This window comes from Callithrix jacchus, chromosome 8 (genome assembly GCF_049354715.1).
Source record: "Callithrix jacchus isolate 240 chromosome 8, calJac240_pri, whole genome shotgun sequence".
Classification (NCBI taxonomy): domain Eukaryota; kingdom Metazoa; phylum Chordata; class Mammalia; order Primates; family Cebidae; genus Callithrix; species Callithrix jacchus.
Window position 1 is genome coordinate 44,051,888 of NC_133509.1, and position 17,045 is coordinate 44,068,932.

At 39.7% G+C, this 17,045-nt stretch overlaps 2 protein-coding genes across 9 annotated transcripts in view; both read right to left on the reverse strand.

Moving 5' to 3' along the window:
- Nucleotides 1–9,765, reverse strand: part of RFX7 (regulatory factor X7) — a 166,456-nt gene extending 156,691 nt beyond the window's left edge. For 4 of the 8 annotated variants that reach the window (XM_078334273.1, XM_054239677.2, XM_054239675.2 and 1 more), the window contains exons 1-2: nt 9,355–9,765; nt 9,035–9,200 (exon numbers count right to left, since the gene is read on the reverse strand). In XM_078334273.1, coding sequence (XP_078190399.1) covers nt 9,035–9,195 — 161 coding nt within the window. In that variant the 5' untranslated portion in view covers nt 9,196–9,200; nt 9,355–9,765. Of the gene's footprint in view, nt 1–9,034; nt 9,201–9,354 lie in introns of those variants that run through there. The other 4 variants (XM_054239678.2, XM_054239676.2, XM_078334271.1 and 1 more) reach the window with 2 other exon arrangements.
- Nucleotides 9,490–10,680, reverse strand: LOC118144851 (uncharacterized). Its single transcript, XM_035259727.3, has 2 exons — nt 10,182–10,680; nt 9,490–9,971 (listed from the first exon to the last, which is right to left on the reverse strand). Exons 1-2 carry the CDS (start codon nt 10,294–10,296, stop codon nt 9,490–9,492), a joined length of 597 nt encoding a protein of 198 aa, XP_035115618.3. The 5' UTR covers nt 10,297–10,680.
- Nucleotides 10,681–17,045: the final 6,365 nt, after the last annotated feature.

Consider the following 17,045-nt stretch of genomic DNA (forward strand, 5'->3'; position numbering starts at 1 on the left):
TACTTTTGATAAATTCAATTGATGAATCTACCACAAAAGAGGGTGAATGTTTTAAAGGTAAGGATAACATTCTTTTTTTAACCTTTTTAAGCCATCTATGTAGCAGTCATTAAAATAAATGTGTATGGCATTCAGCTTTCCCTGACTATATGATTCTATATATTCAGAATTTATCTTTGACATTCTGACTTCATTAAAAACTTGTACATGCAGAACCTACCTAAAACACTGCTTGCTAGTAGCTCCTGCTTCAGAAACAAGGACATGCATTTAATAATCTGACAGTTAAATTTTGATCAAAGATTGATTTGACATATCTTATTAATAAATCTAATGACTACAATCAAATATCGAAGAGATTCACTTACATTAACTAAAGCATCTTGTTGGAATACATTTCCCAGGTTCCCAGAAGCATCAACTTTAAGCAAAACATAACTGAAGTAACACTCATCCAATTAAATTTTAGAATTTAACACATATTGCAAAAACAACCGTAAGTTCTTGGTTCTGCCATATATAAATAACACATTTTACTGTCATACTATAAACTACTGATTCTGCAAGTGATTACTTTGTTTCAGATACATTTAATCTCCAATTTCCTATCAACTTTACATATTAGAAAATGAGGGCGTTTCATTTAAATTCAGTAAAAACTCACTAATATGAACTTATCTTAGGTAAGGCCAGTCTAAACTACTGAAAAAAATTATACAACTCAGATCATTGTTCTCCTGGAAGCTGGGGAAAGATTCATGCGACATGCTTCATGAGCTGGATCTTAAAGTTAGACACTTATATCAGCAGAAACAACATTCTCAAGGTAGCAGGTAATGGGACCACACCAGCACATATATAAGCAGAGAAACAAAATAATGGAAGCAAAGAAAAAGGGTAATAGATAGTACAAATTGAAGCAGCCACTTCATACAGTAATCTCCTTTTTTCATCTTGTAGCTACTTGGCAATACAGGTGCTCAAAACAGAAAAGCCACAGAAAAATAGAAAAACACACAAACTCAAGTGCTCTCCATGCTTGGTTTGTACTTTAAAATTAGGCATCATAAATGGCAAGACAATAGCCCTAGTGACTCTCCCTTCCCAAAATAGCCATTGCTCTACTGCTTCATCTATAAGAGAGCTCCAATTCTAAAAATTACTGATTTTGGAAAGAAAAAGGGTGGCAATTTAGGGTATGTATATCATTACTTCTTATTCCCATGCCCTTGCTAGAAATATCACTAATCAATCAGACTTAACATGCAAGTTCAAATCAATTTGCTAATCCTGTGTTGGAATGGGTATAAAGGTATCCTTTGTTATCTAAATCCTTGCTATCCAAATTTAGACAACAAATGGGTTCAGATAATTTTTTTTTTAATTTTAGATTAGGCTATTTGGAAGAGATGGTACTGTGTACCATATGGACCTTCCAAAAATCTAAGACATAACAGATTGGAATCTGTCACTTTGTGACCTCTCACTCTCTGCACTCAGGAAAAAAAAAAAACAAGATTCAAATAGCAAGGAATATCAGCAGTTTTCCGTTTGTGCTCAGTGATGAGGAAACAGAAAACTTCACCTCCCACACAACTTTATATACATATAAGCTCCAGTAATAGATGCCTAATAGAGAGGGTATATGTAGTTAACCAAATCTCATTATGTTTATATTTTGTCTTATAAATAGGAGGCATACAGTTCATGGAACAGAAAAAGTAATGCCTATTTACAGTGGCAAAAAAGAAAAATCATGTTTTAATGTTTTTATTTATGTGGGCTGAGTGCTAAATATCTTACTCTCATAGTCAGTAATCAAGTGTATTAAGGCTTTAGTGCTTATTGTTCCTTATTTTATTATCCTACCCAGGGCAGGAAGATTCTTCCTCCTCTTGGCCTATGCTGCTCATCTTTAACTTGAACTTAGAACCCTCTAGAAAGCAGAAGAGAAAGCAACTAAAAGACTAAACAGGGCCAGGCGCGGTAGCTCACGCCTGTAATTCCAGCACTTTGGGAGGCCGAGGCGGGTGGATCACGAGGTCAAGAGATCGAGACCATCCTGGTCAACATGGTGAAACCCTGTCTCTGCTAAAAATACAAAAAATTAGCTGGGCATGGTGGCGCATGCCTGTAATCCCGGCTACTCAGGAGGCTGAGGCAGGATGACTTGCCTGAACCCAGGAGGCGGAGGTTGCGGTGAGCCGAGATCATGCCATTGCACTCCAGCCTGGGTAACAGGAACGAAACTCTGTCTCAAAAAAAAAAAAGACTAAACAGAGAATGGTGGAATAGGAGACACTGGACAATAGTGGTGTACTTTGCTCATAGACGTGGAATAACCATCTTACTATCATGTTCCTTATAATTTACAAATAACATTCTGTCACAATCACTTACTAAAATGTCTATCCTAGATGAAGAGGAATAGCTGTGAAGCTCAACTCTGAACTAAATTATTATGAAAAGGGTACATACTTTTCTTATTTATATAATCGAATTTACAATGTAACATTCACTACTACCTTAAAATATTAAAATACTATTATGCGATAAGACTAAACATTGAGCATCTCTTTATAAAAAAAACAAAACAAATACAGCACACAAACAGACTCCCTACTACACTATCTCAACCAGTAGTTAGTAAACCCCCCAAAAACCAGGATTACCACATAGCCTTACTTTTACACAATAAACAACTCTTCACTACTTTAAATATATGCTCAGTAAAGATTTGCAGACTTAACCTCACATAACAGAACCCTTGGCACAAGGTAGCAATAAGCAAGTCCTCCTCAGCTAACACCCAAGGAAAACACTGAGAAATCCTAATAATTCATCCAATGAAAATGTTCTGCTGATTGCCTATGATAAATTAATTATGTTAGTCTTTCACTGTGCTTATGGTTTTATTATTGTTGTCAATATTGATTTACTAACAGAGTTAGAAACTTAGCTACAGGAACCTTCAAGGTCACTTAATATAAACCTCTCATTTTGTAAATGAGGAAACCAAGGTCTACTTTTTCCACAATCCATACCTTGACACTTGTCACTTCTTTTCCTGGTCCCCTAAACTGAATAAAAGAGAAGTTTTATTGCATATTTTTGCTTAGGTCAATTTTACAAGGTTAATATTACAAGTGAATGGGCATTCCTCAAATGCCAGTCTCTAGCATAGTACTTTGTATATAGGAGGTATTCATTTGAGTACTTACAAACTGTTCTTGCTTAACGTGCTCAAATGTAAGTAAATGATAAGGCTTATTTTAATTTTCATTGGTACAATTTTAGCATGCAACATTATTTTCTAATGGAAAAAGTAATGTGATATAATTCTTAATCCAAAGCATCTTTCATAACAAGACACATCTGTCTTTTCCACTACTGTGAAGCTCATTTTCCCCAAATAATACCCAAAACTAACAGTGAGAGAGAAACCCAATCAGTCCTGCACATACCATCATTCAAGACACCTTTCAATGGAGAGAACAAATTGGTCAATCATTTACATACATACATATGTGCTACCCAACCTAAAGAAGACAAGAAAATCAACAGGCTTTAATTGTCTAACTTCCCTTTCATCAATAGGGAAGATAATTTTATCAGTTTCAAATCATAGGAGAGCAAGAAAATGCCTTCCTTCTGGAACTAGAAACTGTGTTGGGACACAGCCTCAATATGGATACACAAAATGCATCTTGTCTTTTGCGTGCTTGGTATTGACAACAGACTAAACTCAAGGTAGGTAGCAAGTCAAACTACTCATCAAAAATATATGGAAGCCAGCTAATGTGCTAGTCAGTCTCTATTTTTAAAGAAAAATGAAAATCCTGGACTTCCAGTTAAAATAAACTTTAATGTTATGAGTTTATAGTAAATGTTTTCCACTGTAGTTGAAGGAACAATAATATTTCTTGACAGGTTAATAAGCTACCTGACTCAAAACCAAGAATAAGACTCAACCACTGCCTTCTAGGACACGGAACTGAAATCAGAACTTATATGGCACCACTATGTAAATCTTCTAGATCACCAAACTTTGCTAGCTGTAACTAAGATGGAAACAAGAGAGTAATCACTTAACATCTAGATGTCGATTGTCATCATCATAAGTTTACAATAGCAAAGACCTGGAATCAACCCAAATGCCCATTGATAATAGACTGGATTGGAAAAATGTGGCACATATACACCATGGAATATTATGCAGCAATCAGAAATGATGAGTTTGTGTCGTTTGTAGGGACATGGATGAATCTGGAGAACGTCATCCTCAGCAAACTGACACAAGAACAGAAAATGAAACACCGCATATTCTCACACATAGGCGGGTGATGAAAAATGAGAACACATGGACACAGAAAGGGGAGTACTAAACACTGGGGTCTATTGGGGGGAAAAGGGGAGGGCCAGTGGGAGGGGGAGGTGGGGAGGGATAGCCTGGGGAGAAATGCCAAATGTGGGTGAAGGGGAGAAGGAAAGAAAAGCACACTGCCATGTGTGTTCCTACGCAACTGTCTTGCATGCTCTGCTCATGTACCCCAAAACCTAAAATCCAATAAAAAATTTAAAAAAAAAAAAAAAAAAGAAAGTAAAACAAAATTGTTCAATTTGGGTTTTAACTAGAATTCAGAGAACATCCAAAATAGATCACACATGTAATACCACTTTTATTATAATTTTAAGCCTAAAATATAGCAGATACACAAGTACATATGCCTTGCAGGACTGAGTAAAGATAAAGAACTCTGACCCCAGAATTTTTTTCATGGTTTAATAAGGAATCAGCAGAATCTTACAGGTCTTCTCTGTCATTGTTTCTCTCTTTCCATAAAATGGGTAAAACAATATTATAGGATCATTTTAATAAGAAGCTTATGAAGTCTCACCTGCAAATAAATGTACAGTAATTGATAAAAAAAATTATTTTAATAATCCCTGAATTTGAATAAATATAGTACTGGAATATTTTCTAAAATAAAACACTAGTATTTTTTTTTGAATTTTCAGGTACAAGTTGACTATCTCTTACATGAAATGCTTAGGATTATATGTGCTTCCTATTTACTTATTGAGCCTTGTCTCGCTCTGTCGCCCAGGCTGGAGTGCAGTGGCATGATCTCAGCTCACTGCACCTTGGCCTCCTGGGTTCAAGCAATTCTCTTGCCTCAGCCTCCCAAGTAGCTGGGACTACAGACGCAATCCCACGCCAGGCTAACATTTTAAATTTTAGTAGAGACGTGGTTTCACCATATTTCCCAGGCTGGTCTCAAACTCTTGAGCTAAGGCAATCTGCCCACCTCGGCCTCCCAAAGTGCCAGGATTACAGGTATGAGCCACCATGCCTGGCGTGCTTCTGATTATGTTGGATTTTGGAATATTTGCATAATGTGTAATGAGTATCTTAGGGATGTGACCCAAGCCTAAACATGAAATTCATTTATGTTTCATATACACCTAATACACACAACCTGAAGGTAATTTTTATACAGTATTTTAAATCATATTGTGCATGATACAATGTTGGGTGTGGAATTTTTCACTTCTGGCACCAAAAATGTTTGGGATTTTGGAGTCTTTCAGATTATGGAGCATTTTGAATTTTGGGGTATTTTGGATTTTGGATTAGGGATGATCAACCTGTATCTATGTTACAGCCTCATTGCAAATATGTTATTTGCTCCCACTCATGTAGGTATGATCTCAAACATAAGTAATCACAAACAGGCAGAAACCATCTCAATCCTTTTGTTTCACAGCAATTTTATTCTATCAGGGTTTCAAGTAAAACTGCCTTAAAAAGTAAACAAAAGGACTTAGTAAATTTGTTTATTGTGGCTTACACTAAAAAATTTTCACTGAACTATGAAGACACTGAGAAATAAAAGGAAGGGAAAACTTGCTTTTTTTTTTTTTAAGTAACCAAAGAGGGGTGCAATTTAAGTTAAAAAAAGTTTGCAGTTAGGCTGTGGCTTTGTTTTAGGTAAAAATGCATGGGTTACTAGTTTTAACAACAAAAGCTTATTTTGGAATTCTACTCCTTAGAAAATATAAATACCTTACAGCATATTCAGTACTAAAACATATGCCTACTAAGAAATCTCCTTTCTAGTGAGTAATGTCAGTGATTTGGACTTTTTGTCTATGGAGTAAGAATGAGTAACAGTAAGAAACGTGTAAACTTATTAACTTAGACTTAAGTTGAAGGTATTCATAACCATATTATAGAAATATAACAATACTATCAATTTTGTACTATCTTTATTTTCTATATACACCTTTAAAATATATTTGTAACTCTTTTAAGAAATAGTTTCCAATCAAAGTTGAATGCTTTTCTTCAAAGACTCATTTAATGCCTGATATTTCAATGGGCATACTTTTATCAAACAGGATTTTAGTTTAATAAACAGAATAAATTAATTATGAACTGATAAATAACTCATTGTCCAGTCAAAGGCCTACATCACATACTATATTTATATTTGTAAAGGAGGACAAGTACAGACTTGTTTGTGATATGCAAGCCTAGTAATTTAGAAACTACGATAAACCAAATGCAAAACCCATTTGATAATTTTTAAATGTCACATTTCTTTTGACTGTAATTTTAAATTCTCATTAATAATGGTACCAAAGGATTATTCAGGAAGTAGTACAAAACTGATCCTCTCTCAGAATATTATCAGGTGATAAAATAATTTGTAAAATAATATTATTGCCTCAAAAATGTAATTTAAATTTAATACATATATTTCTTAGGAGAATACGGTAGTAAAGAAGTCTTCACTTTTGATATATTTATTTTATACAGTCACTTAATGAATAATATAAACCCATTCTTTTGGAGCAGGGGGTACAAGTATTAAATATATGCACTTATCTTGTTTATTACCTACAAATGTTGTTTACTCTAAAGTTTTAAGTACATAAAAATCATTTTTGCCAATAGGATTTCTAAAATTGAACATTAGATGCTAGTAAGTATACCATCACAATTTTAAAACAAAAACATAAAATTTCATGTTTTGGGATTCACGTGTTTGTTGCCCATTATTTTTTCAGAGCAAATACCAAAAACTGGAGTGTATTCTACTTCAGAAGTTTTTCTTACGTTAAAGTCAGAGCAGTAAGGCTGTAATGGATGTGCAAATATCAACTATTAAAGAATAATTAAATTTACACATTTTTTATCAAAAAATGCACTTGACGTTCATTATTTAAACATTTCATTCGGCTGCCTCTACAACTCACCTATTTTAAAACTATAAAGTGAAGATTCCTTCCCTTCTTGTTCTCTTAGAGAAATATACATTACTAATTGAACTTCTAAAATTTGCTTCTCTTAAAAAAATTTTAGTCCATAACTTGAATATCCCACATCTGAATGTAAAAAGCAAGTTGCTTAATTCAATTTAATGAGGATTTCAGAAACAAAAAGTTACGTGTTACTAGAGGTTAAAAAAAAAAAACACTCTGGTTTTGTGAAAACCTTGACGGTAACCAAGATATTCACCATCCCTTCTTTTAAACTGCAGCTTTACAAACGGGGTGAGGGTATTCAATGAAGAATAAAGACTGTTCTCTATCACACACACAGACACACACACACACACACACACACACACACCCCAATCATACTTATGGGACCTATTCAAGTTGCTACAACATGACTATTGTCAAAGCCAAAAAAATTCTTCAAAATAAACTTCATTTTAAAATTAAAACTGAAAGCAAGATATTCAACTGTCAACCACTGTTGATGAGACTATTAAAGCCTGCACTGACCTACTTCATATGAGCATCATGGCAACATGGATGCATGCCAAGAAAATAATGAAAATTACTATATAACCTTAATCTTGTATTTAAAAATTGTCACTTTTAAAATGTGTAAATACTGTACATGCAATGCCAGTTGCTTTACGATATGTTTTCAAAATGATAAAAGGAGTTTTGCTATTTTAGTACTCATATTCAGTGATGGACCTGCAAAGATTTCATTTCTATTTTCAAAATCAAGGCTTTTAAAAATACCATAAGAAATTCTCTTTTTAAACTTCTATTAAAGGCAATCTCTTAGACCAAATTTCAAATATTGCTTTCCATTTAAAAAATAGTACTACACATAAAAAAAAAAAGTCAGTTAATGAAGAATCCTACAAAGCAATGCAAGTTCATGTTCAAAGAATATTGCAATGGCTCTAACAGTGGATGGACTTAACTCAGTGTATTTAATTATTAAAAGATTCCCACTAGACTTTAGGAGTTCAATCTAATGCTGAAATGTTGGAAATTTTCATACAAGAAAGTAAAATAGCAGAAGATATTTTATCTATGGCTTCTTTCAAAAAGACACACAAATGGCAAGACATTTGATTCCCTATTTTTTAAGTAAAAAAAATAACTTTATGGTGTAAACTACCATCTTAAAATATTTTATACTTAAGAAGTGCTTTCTTCACAATCAATGCAAAGAATAAACTCCCTGAAAGAGAAATCTAGTATTAGAATAAAGAAGGCAAAAACATTCAGAAACCCAAAACGAAAGGAAGAGACACATTAGGTTTTGTGCTGCATATTAATATTCTTATGCACAATGTCTGTTTGGTGAAAATTCACAATACACTTCTTCCTCCTCCTATGGCTGCAAAAAGGAGTAAACACATTTCACATTCTCCAGTTCCAAATTCATGCAAACCATCATGCACTATGACTTAATTTCGACCCATATTTCTTTTATAATGAGTGAAAAAAAACAAAAAACATGTTTACCTGCACTCAAAATTGAGGAGGGGGTAAAACCATTTTTTTAGCTAAGGAGACAGGCGCTGATTGATGCAAAGTCCCCAGACCTCCAGAGGTCCTACAAATGTGCACCCGACTTGGGAAAGCCACATTCAATGAATGCATCAGCCTCCTCCTCCACTCCCCCGCCCGCCGCCCGCCGCCCGCCGCCCCCCACCCACTTTGCAGCAGAAATGTGCCTGGGCTTTTTTACCCCCGCGATGGAGGATCCTCTTACCAGATGGAGTTCTTGATCTTGTGTTGCAGCGCGCTGGCCTCTGTCCCTGGCAGCCCGGGCACAAGGGCTGGCAGGGCCACCCCCGAGTTGGGGACGCTGGGGGGAAGCTGCTGATGGGCATCAGGCTGCTGTGGTGGCGGCTGTTGTTGTTCCTCTGCCATCGCTGCTGGAGGGGTGGGAGGGAGGGAGGGAAAGATGGGGGCTCGGGCAAGGGTAAGGGAAGAGACCGCGAGGGGAGGACGAAATGGGGAGAGGAGGAAGGGGGGAGGGGAAGAGGAGGAGGAGGAGGAGGAAGGAAGCTGGATAAGCTAGGCCTTTACCCCAGGGCTCGAGTGAGTCGCTTGCGCCTGCCGCCTGGGGGACATCACCGGGGAGACCAGCGGCCGGGGCGCTTCACCGTGGCAAAGGCATGGCGGCGCCCCTCAGCCCCCCGCTGCCGCCGCCGCCTCCTCCCGTCAGCGGCCGGGGCTGGGGGGTGAGATGGGGGAGTTTGAAGACGAGGTGGGAGGCAGGCTCCCCCCAAAATCGAAGAAGAACGGTTGCTCAGGGATTTGGCGACCGGGCCTTCCTTCCTTGTCCCCGGGGCTTTCTACTCCGGAGTCCCAGCGCTGCTGCAGCCCCAGGCTCCGCTCCACACCACTCCCCACGCCGCCGCCGCTCGCTCCCGGCCCAGCCGCCGCCGCGGCCGCCGCTGCCCTACCAGCCCCGGAGGCAGCCCAGTGCGCGCAGCCGCACTGCGGCCCGGCGCAGACCGCACAACACCTACCGCTCCGCCGGGGGGGCGTGGACCAGGGTGTGCGGACCGCGGGCGCGGTGGGCCGGGAGGGGGGCGCACGGGGCCTAGGGCTACGCGGGCCAGCGGGCTGGGGAGGGCGCAGCTGGGGGTCGGGAGGCGACAGGCCCGGCTGGTGGAGAGCAGGAAAACGTGGGGGAGGTGCTGGCGAGAGAAAGAGAACTTGCGTGAGGAGGAGAAACCAAATTACCAAATTTAATAATATTTGGCGTGGAAATGGGATTTGGGGCGGGGGAGGCATCTTCAAAGCAAGTAAAGAGAAATTTATCAACATTATCCCCCCTCCCCTCGACATGTAAGGATTGCTTCCTCCCCGAGTAAACAGAACTGAAACAGGTAAGAGGATAAACTGACTTTTCAGAAGCCCCCAAAGAAGAACATCCGTTGGAATTAACCACCCTTTAGGTAATTCGGTCTTGAACGGAAATAGCGAGTCAGGAGCTGGGTTGAGTGCTCCTCGGTCGGGCATTCAAAGCCCTCCAAATCTGGCCCCACTTTAGCTATCCAATCATAGCGGCCTCCATCCGCCTGCAAGAACTCCCGGCTCCAATCAGGGAAGTCTCCATGCCATCCTCAACGCGCAGCAGATTCATTCTTCCTTCACGCCTTTGCTCGTGCTGTTCCCCTCCACCTACCCACCCCACCCCACCCCACCCCCTCTCCAGGAATGCTTTCCCTCCTCCTTTATACCGCTCCCATTTCAACCCAGGCTCTAAGGCATAGCTCAAGTCGCGGCTTGTCCGGGTCCCGGCAGCCAAGGCCCCTGTCTGCCTCTGAAAGAAACGCTCATAGTACTCACAACATGGAGGCTCAGGCTTCAGCCACGAGCTCCTTGCTTTGGAACCCGTTGAACACCCACCCTCCCCCCCCCCCGCAGACTCCACACCATTCGCCTACTTCCCATTCATACCTAAATGATAGCTTTGCCACAAATAAGCCAGTCTCCTTTAAGAGCAGAAGAATTGGCTTTTCTAGGTGGGGCTAATCAGGGAGGCTGCCTGGATGTAGAAGACAGCAGCCAAGGCCCCTGGCACCAGATACAACAGCTGTTCAGCTCACACTGACCTTTCTTTGGGCCTGTGGGTGTTATGAGCCCTTCAGCTTTTAAGTTTTCTGATAGTGTCTCTATCAGGTTTCTACCTGTCAGATTCTCTGGCCACTTTCCTGTTGTGCATGGACTTTGGGCTGTAAGCCTCTGCCACCTTTTAGATTCCTAGTGGGTGGTGAATCTGATTGGCTTGGGTTGCCTGGCCTTTGAGTTCTCAGTTCCCTGCCTTGGCCTGAAACCCTCTTGCTTTCGTCCACTGTGCCCTCTGCCCTGACCCACAGACTCAAGGGCCAGACTCACCCTGTATGCTTGCACTTGGTGAGGGGTGAGGATGAGGGTGAGGGGAGGAAGAACATCTGTATGCGAAACACAGTCCCCTCCATGAGGATCTAGGCCTCTTGGATTAGGCTGTGCTCCAAATACCCATTGCACGAATTGCATCACACAAATGAGCCCCCTTTTCCATACTCTAGGGTCTCTATTAGCTTAGCCACTTTAGAAAACTATAGGTGGTTTACAAAATTCATTTTGCATACATATATTCATGTGGGTGTGTAAAGACAGTATTTTTCTGGACCAAATTGATAGACATGGTATGCACTAGACAGAAGCTTTGAATAAAAATAGCTAATGTTTGTTGAACACTTAGTGTTCCAGACTAGCACTTTCCATACATTATCATAGTTATTCCTCCCCAAAAGTGTATAATGTAGGTATTATTATTCTCCCTACGTTACCAATGAAATGGAAGCTTAGGTTAATTAACATTCTCAAAATTACCCAATTAGTAAATGCAGGAGCCAAAATTTGAGTCCTGGAAGTTTAATTCCAGAGCCTGCAAGCAATGCTGAAACTAGAATTACGCTGAAAAATCTTGAATGTAGGTATATATATATATATATGTGTGTGTGTGTGTGTGTGTGTGTGTGTGTGTGTTCCTGCGCACGCGCCCTATATCACATTGAGGAAAGTTGCCAACTTCCCCAAGATTCTAAGTTTTTGCCTTGCCAAGAGAGAATGATGGCTCCAAGTTCCAACCACCATGGGCGAAGGAGATCCTTAGGGAGTAGGAGACTCATCAGGTAACGTATCTAAGTTCTGTCAAAGGCCTTAAGAAAAGGAAGCTGAGAACCAAGACGTTTTCTAAGAAGTTCGCTACCGGGTGTCACACAGGCTGGCTTCCCAAGTGCAACTTCTGAGTTTTTAATGGGTTCCATAAAAGAGCCAGGTCACCCCAGCAACCACTAGAGGGCTCAGGAAGCTGCAGCCTCGGGCTGCCCTCTAGCGGCGGTGCTGACCGGAGTGTGGTGGTAAGCCTTTTCGGGTCTTCGAGGATCCTCAGGGAGTAGAAGGAGACCAGCAATGGGAGGCTTGGCAGATAGTATCAGACTGAAGAGTCCTTATTGCCAGAATGAGATATCCTTTCAGGGAGGAAAGGGTCAGCCCTCACTGCTCACTTAACATCTGGAAGTTTTGTTCCAGTCTTCAGAGAAGACTGTGAATAAAATTATGACACTAAGAAGTCTGATGAAGTTAACCAAAATTTTGGATGTGGACTCAAGCCAAACCCAGGGACCCTGGATAGAGAGGCAGGAGTGTAGCATATGCTTCTCACATTATGTGGACTACTCTGATTGTGAAACCCTGTACTGAGGACCCTCATGGACCCAGAATCAATGTGGCTCATTTTCTCAGAGCGTCATTTTGACTGTCTGGTAAATAAGGTAAGAGATTGTAGTAAGCATTACTTTTTAAGATAACATATAAGTATTTCCTAACCCTGAGGAGCCTAAGGTTATTCTCTACTGGGAAAGTGTACACTAGAGGAAAATTTGGAGGAACACTGATGTAGTGGGGAAGAAAAATCTGGCCTTGGAGTCAGAAGACCTGGGAATTCAAACCCTCTGTTTCCATCTCTATGAAAATGAAAATAATGACGTACATCACAGGGTTCCTATAAGGAACAACATGTAAAGTGATAGGTAAACCAGGGAAGTGTCTACTTTTAAAGAGTATCTACAAGGTGGATTGTGAGCACCTTAACGGAAATGACTGTTTTATTTATCCTAGTAGTCCCAGGACATAATTCCTGTCTCCTAGCTACTTAATAAATATTGTTGAATTTAGTACTTACCTAACCCTCATTGTCCTAGTCCAATCCATTATACCATCTTGCTCTCCTATGTCTGTAAACCTTGTCTCCCTTAGGAAACTGTAAATATTTTACACTGTTCAGACTGTAGTATATATATTTATCATGCCTGATATATAGTAGTATTAGGCACATAAAATATGAATAAATAAGACCTGGCCCCACCTTAAAGTAGTTTACATATTGTGGAGTAGAGCAACATATTAACATATATTAATTATATAAGATGAGTTATAAAATATAAACATGTTCAATAGTGCTGTGGAGTTATAATAGAGGGAGGGATTAGTCTTGCTCAGGGTAGAACTGGAGAATGCATCATGGCTGGCATTTTAATTGGGTCTTGCTAGATGAATAGGAGTTGAATAGGCAGAGCAACAGCGGGAAGATGATTTCAGGTAAAGGGAATAACATGAGCACTGGTGTGAAGCCATGAAAGGGCACTGGTTGATGAGGCATAATGCATAGCCCAGTGCTGACTCTGTGATCAGATCCTAAATAAGTATAGGGGAGGGAAAAGAAGGAGAGGGAGACAAAAACACATTTTACAAAATGTCAGTCTGCATTGTTAGTTAGGATTGTTCTGTCAAAAGAAGGCCTGGAAAATGGTTTCCTTGTTGGTGCATATTGGTTAAGTACTGAAAGTATACGGTTCCTTTCCACAAGTATGGTGGTTTACCAGATATGGAAAAGGTAAAGTTCTACCCTGTTCTCCTTCTTTCCCCACTTAAATATTAAAATGAAATACTCCCCTCATCCTCTTTCCCCCTATCATTACTTCCTCTGTCTTTTTCCATGGCAAACTTTCTCCTCTAGAAGCTGAAAGTAGAATGTGTAATCACCTGCATGTTATTTAAGAGAACATGGAAAGAAGGCTTTTTACTTCCCCAAGATCTTCCTTGATAGCAGAAAGTGATAGATAATTTCTTTCAGCTAAGTTGCCTTTCGAAGTGCAAGTAGTCCTAGGAGGGCTGATATATTAAGTTTCAATGCTATAATGTGGTTGAGCTTTCTTTCAGTCTTACTTTTAATATCATTAGAGAGAAGGGAATGTGGGAAGGAGTGGAGAGGAGAAAAATAAAAGCAGCAGCAAGATTACAGAAAAGGGAAATTATAGGGTTCAAAACTAAGTGAATATTGGCAAATTTGGATACATCTTCTCAATACCAGGAGTGCTAATGTAAATATGCTGTGAAAATGTGAATTCTTCTGTTAGAGCACAAATATGTCATTATGTCATTAAAACAATGTATAACCCAGTGTTAAGGCTAAGTAGCCTAACTATTCGAGTATTGGCAAGGCAGCAGGCTGTTAACAGCACTGTCACTACCTGACTATATGACCCTATCTATACAAGCCATTCTTTCAAGTTCTTTTGCTTATCTCTGAGGATTAGTGGGATAAAGTTCATATAATGTACTCCGCTCTTCAATTGAGTAGTATATTGAAACGAATGCCAGGTCGCTTTGATTTCACTTGGACATTTTCCACTGTTGGTACCATATACATGTTTATGTTGTAACCTTCCATTCATTTACATTAAAGAAAGTTCATGCTAATATCATCTACCTAAATTTTAAAGGAAGTGTTTACTTCTACTAGGGCCAAAAATGTCCCTAGGAGAAATTTGATGTCTCAGAAATTCAGGAAAGGAGTGGCTGTGAACAGAAGCTGGTAAAGGAAAACATGAAGTTGTGACACTAAAAATGGTTTAGTTATTTACCTAACACTAAAAGTGACAATAAAAAGACACCAGAGTCAATCCTGCAGTGAGGAAGTTGGCGCCAGTACAGTCTGAACAGGTCAGGGCCTAACCAATAATTCACAAACTCAGTCATTCTTCCATTCCTTTCAAGGCACGTTTGAGATCCTGCTATGTACAAGTTATTAATGTTGCAACCTTAGAAAGGTTAAAAATAAGTAGTAAATAAAATATTGTTCTCATTTTCAAAAAGCTCATAATCTAATTGGAACACTACTCATGTCGGCCCATACATATTTTTTAAAGTGAAATAAAAACACAAGAAAAAAAGGTGTGTGATAGGATAATTTATTGAGCTATTTATTTGGGTTTTGTTCTCCTTATATTTTCCCTCCCTTCCATTCCAGCCAGCCTTCAAGGGAATTTTTTGTTACTAGGCAGAACATTGTCTTACAAGAGCTCTCTCTTAGGCAACTCCAGGGCGCATTATTCACATTGTAAATGAAGCCTCCTGGAACAGGACTCCTTAGAATGCTGTGTCAATGTTATTTCTGGTGTTGTACCCAGCAATCTACCTTCCACGTCTGTTGCTCCTTGAGGAGATATTGCTAGGGGATTAAAAAGGTAAGCACATCTGGGAAGACAGAGAACGAGAAAGAAAGAGGAAGGGGCTATGGGCAGGTGGAATTACAGAGAACAAAAAATTCCCCCAAACTGTAGAATATGAAAGATTAGGGTTCCAGTAGTGAGAATAAGAGTACCCCAGGGAGATATTCTAATCTCATATGGATGCCTGGTGCCGTCAGGGAGACTGGATTTCCTTGCCCCTCTTGGCCCGTAAGTGGAGGAATTGCCTGGCTTCTAGGGACCAGTGAGGATGTCAAAGTCTATCTTCCATTTTCTACGCTCAACATAAGTCAAACTCTAATACAATACTAGGAAGAGAGGGAAGCCCAGTAAGAACTGAGATTGGATTTCCTTCTACTCCAGCGGAATTAAGGCTGAGGTCACTTAAGTCTGTGATAAATTTAATTTGATTTTTTTTAATTTTTATTTTTCTGAGACAGAGTTTCGCTTTTGTTACCCAGGCTAGAGTGCAATGGCGCGATCTCGGCCCACTGCAACCTCCGCCTCCTGGGTTCAGGCAATTCTCCTGCCTCAGCCTCCTGAGTAGCTGGGATTATAGGCACACGCCACCGTGCCCAGCTAATTTTTTGTATTTTTAGTAGAGACGGGGTTTCACCATGTTGACCAGGATGGTCTCGATCTCTTGACCTCGTGATCCACCCGCCTCGGCCTCCCAAAGTGCTGGGATTACAGGCTTGAGCCACTGCGCCTGGCTAATTTGATTTAAAGAATAGTGACATTTCATGCACACCCAAATTTGTACTTGCAAATTTATACCTTCTAGTGGTGGATATTATATTTTCAAAAACAGTGTCAGGTAAGATACAGAAGATTAAAAACTTTACTGAATGGCATAGCTAATAACTGCTAAGGGAATTTAGAGAAAGCACAAGAGGAGCTGAAGTTCAAAGCTGCTTTGTGGAGGACTTGGGGTAGAGCTAGAGTGCAAATAAAAGGAAGGATTTATAAAAGGTGGGAGAAAGAATGGAGACAAGTACAAAGGGAAAGGCAGTGTGAGTAGAAACAGGAAAATGAGCATGCAAATGACAAGACACACAGGAGTCTGGTGCATTTGGAGTGAGCAGCTGATGATAAAGCTTATGTGGGGTACCAAATTCTACTGAAGCTAGTCTGAGGAATTTGTGCTTCCATACTGTACACCACACAAAGCGAGGCTCTACCAGAGAACAACTAGTAGGAGATACATTTTTTATATTTGTATGTTTATGTATTTTAAAGAAATTGGCTTACATAATTGTGAGGCTGGCAAGTCTGAAATCTTTAGGGCAGGCCCGCAGGTCAAAAATCCCTTGGATAGTGGAGGCTGCAACCCACAGGTGAAATTTCTTCTTCTTTAGGAAAAGAACCTCAGTTTTGCTCTTAAGACCTTTCACCTGATTGGATGAGACTCACTCAGATTATTTAGGATAATCTACTTAATGTCAACTGATTGTAGATAATTAACTACATCTGCAAAATATATACCTTTACAGCAACATCCAGCTTAGAGTGTGAATGAAGAACTGGGTATGTGTCAACTTGGCTAGGCCGAGGAACCATGACACCACACTCTGTAAGTCACTCATATATTTGAGAAGATGAAGATGTCTTTGGACTTCCTTTATGTGGATCTCAGGAAAGGTAATTTTCTATGAAGTGAATCAACCTGTCTCCTTTCCGAAAATAGAT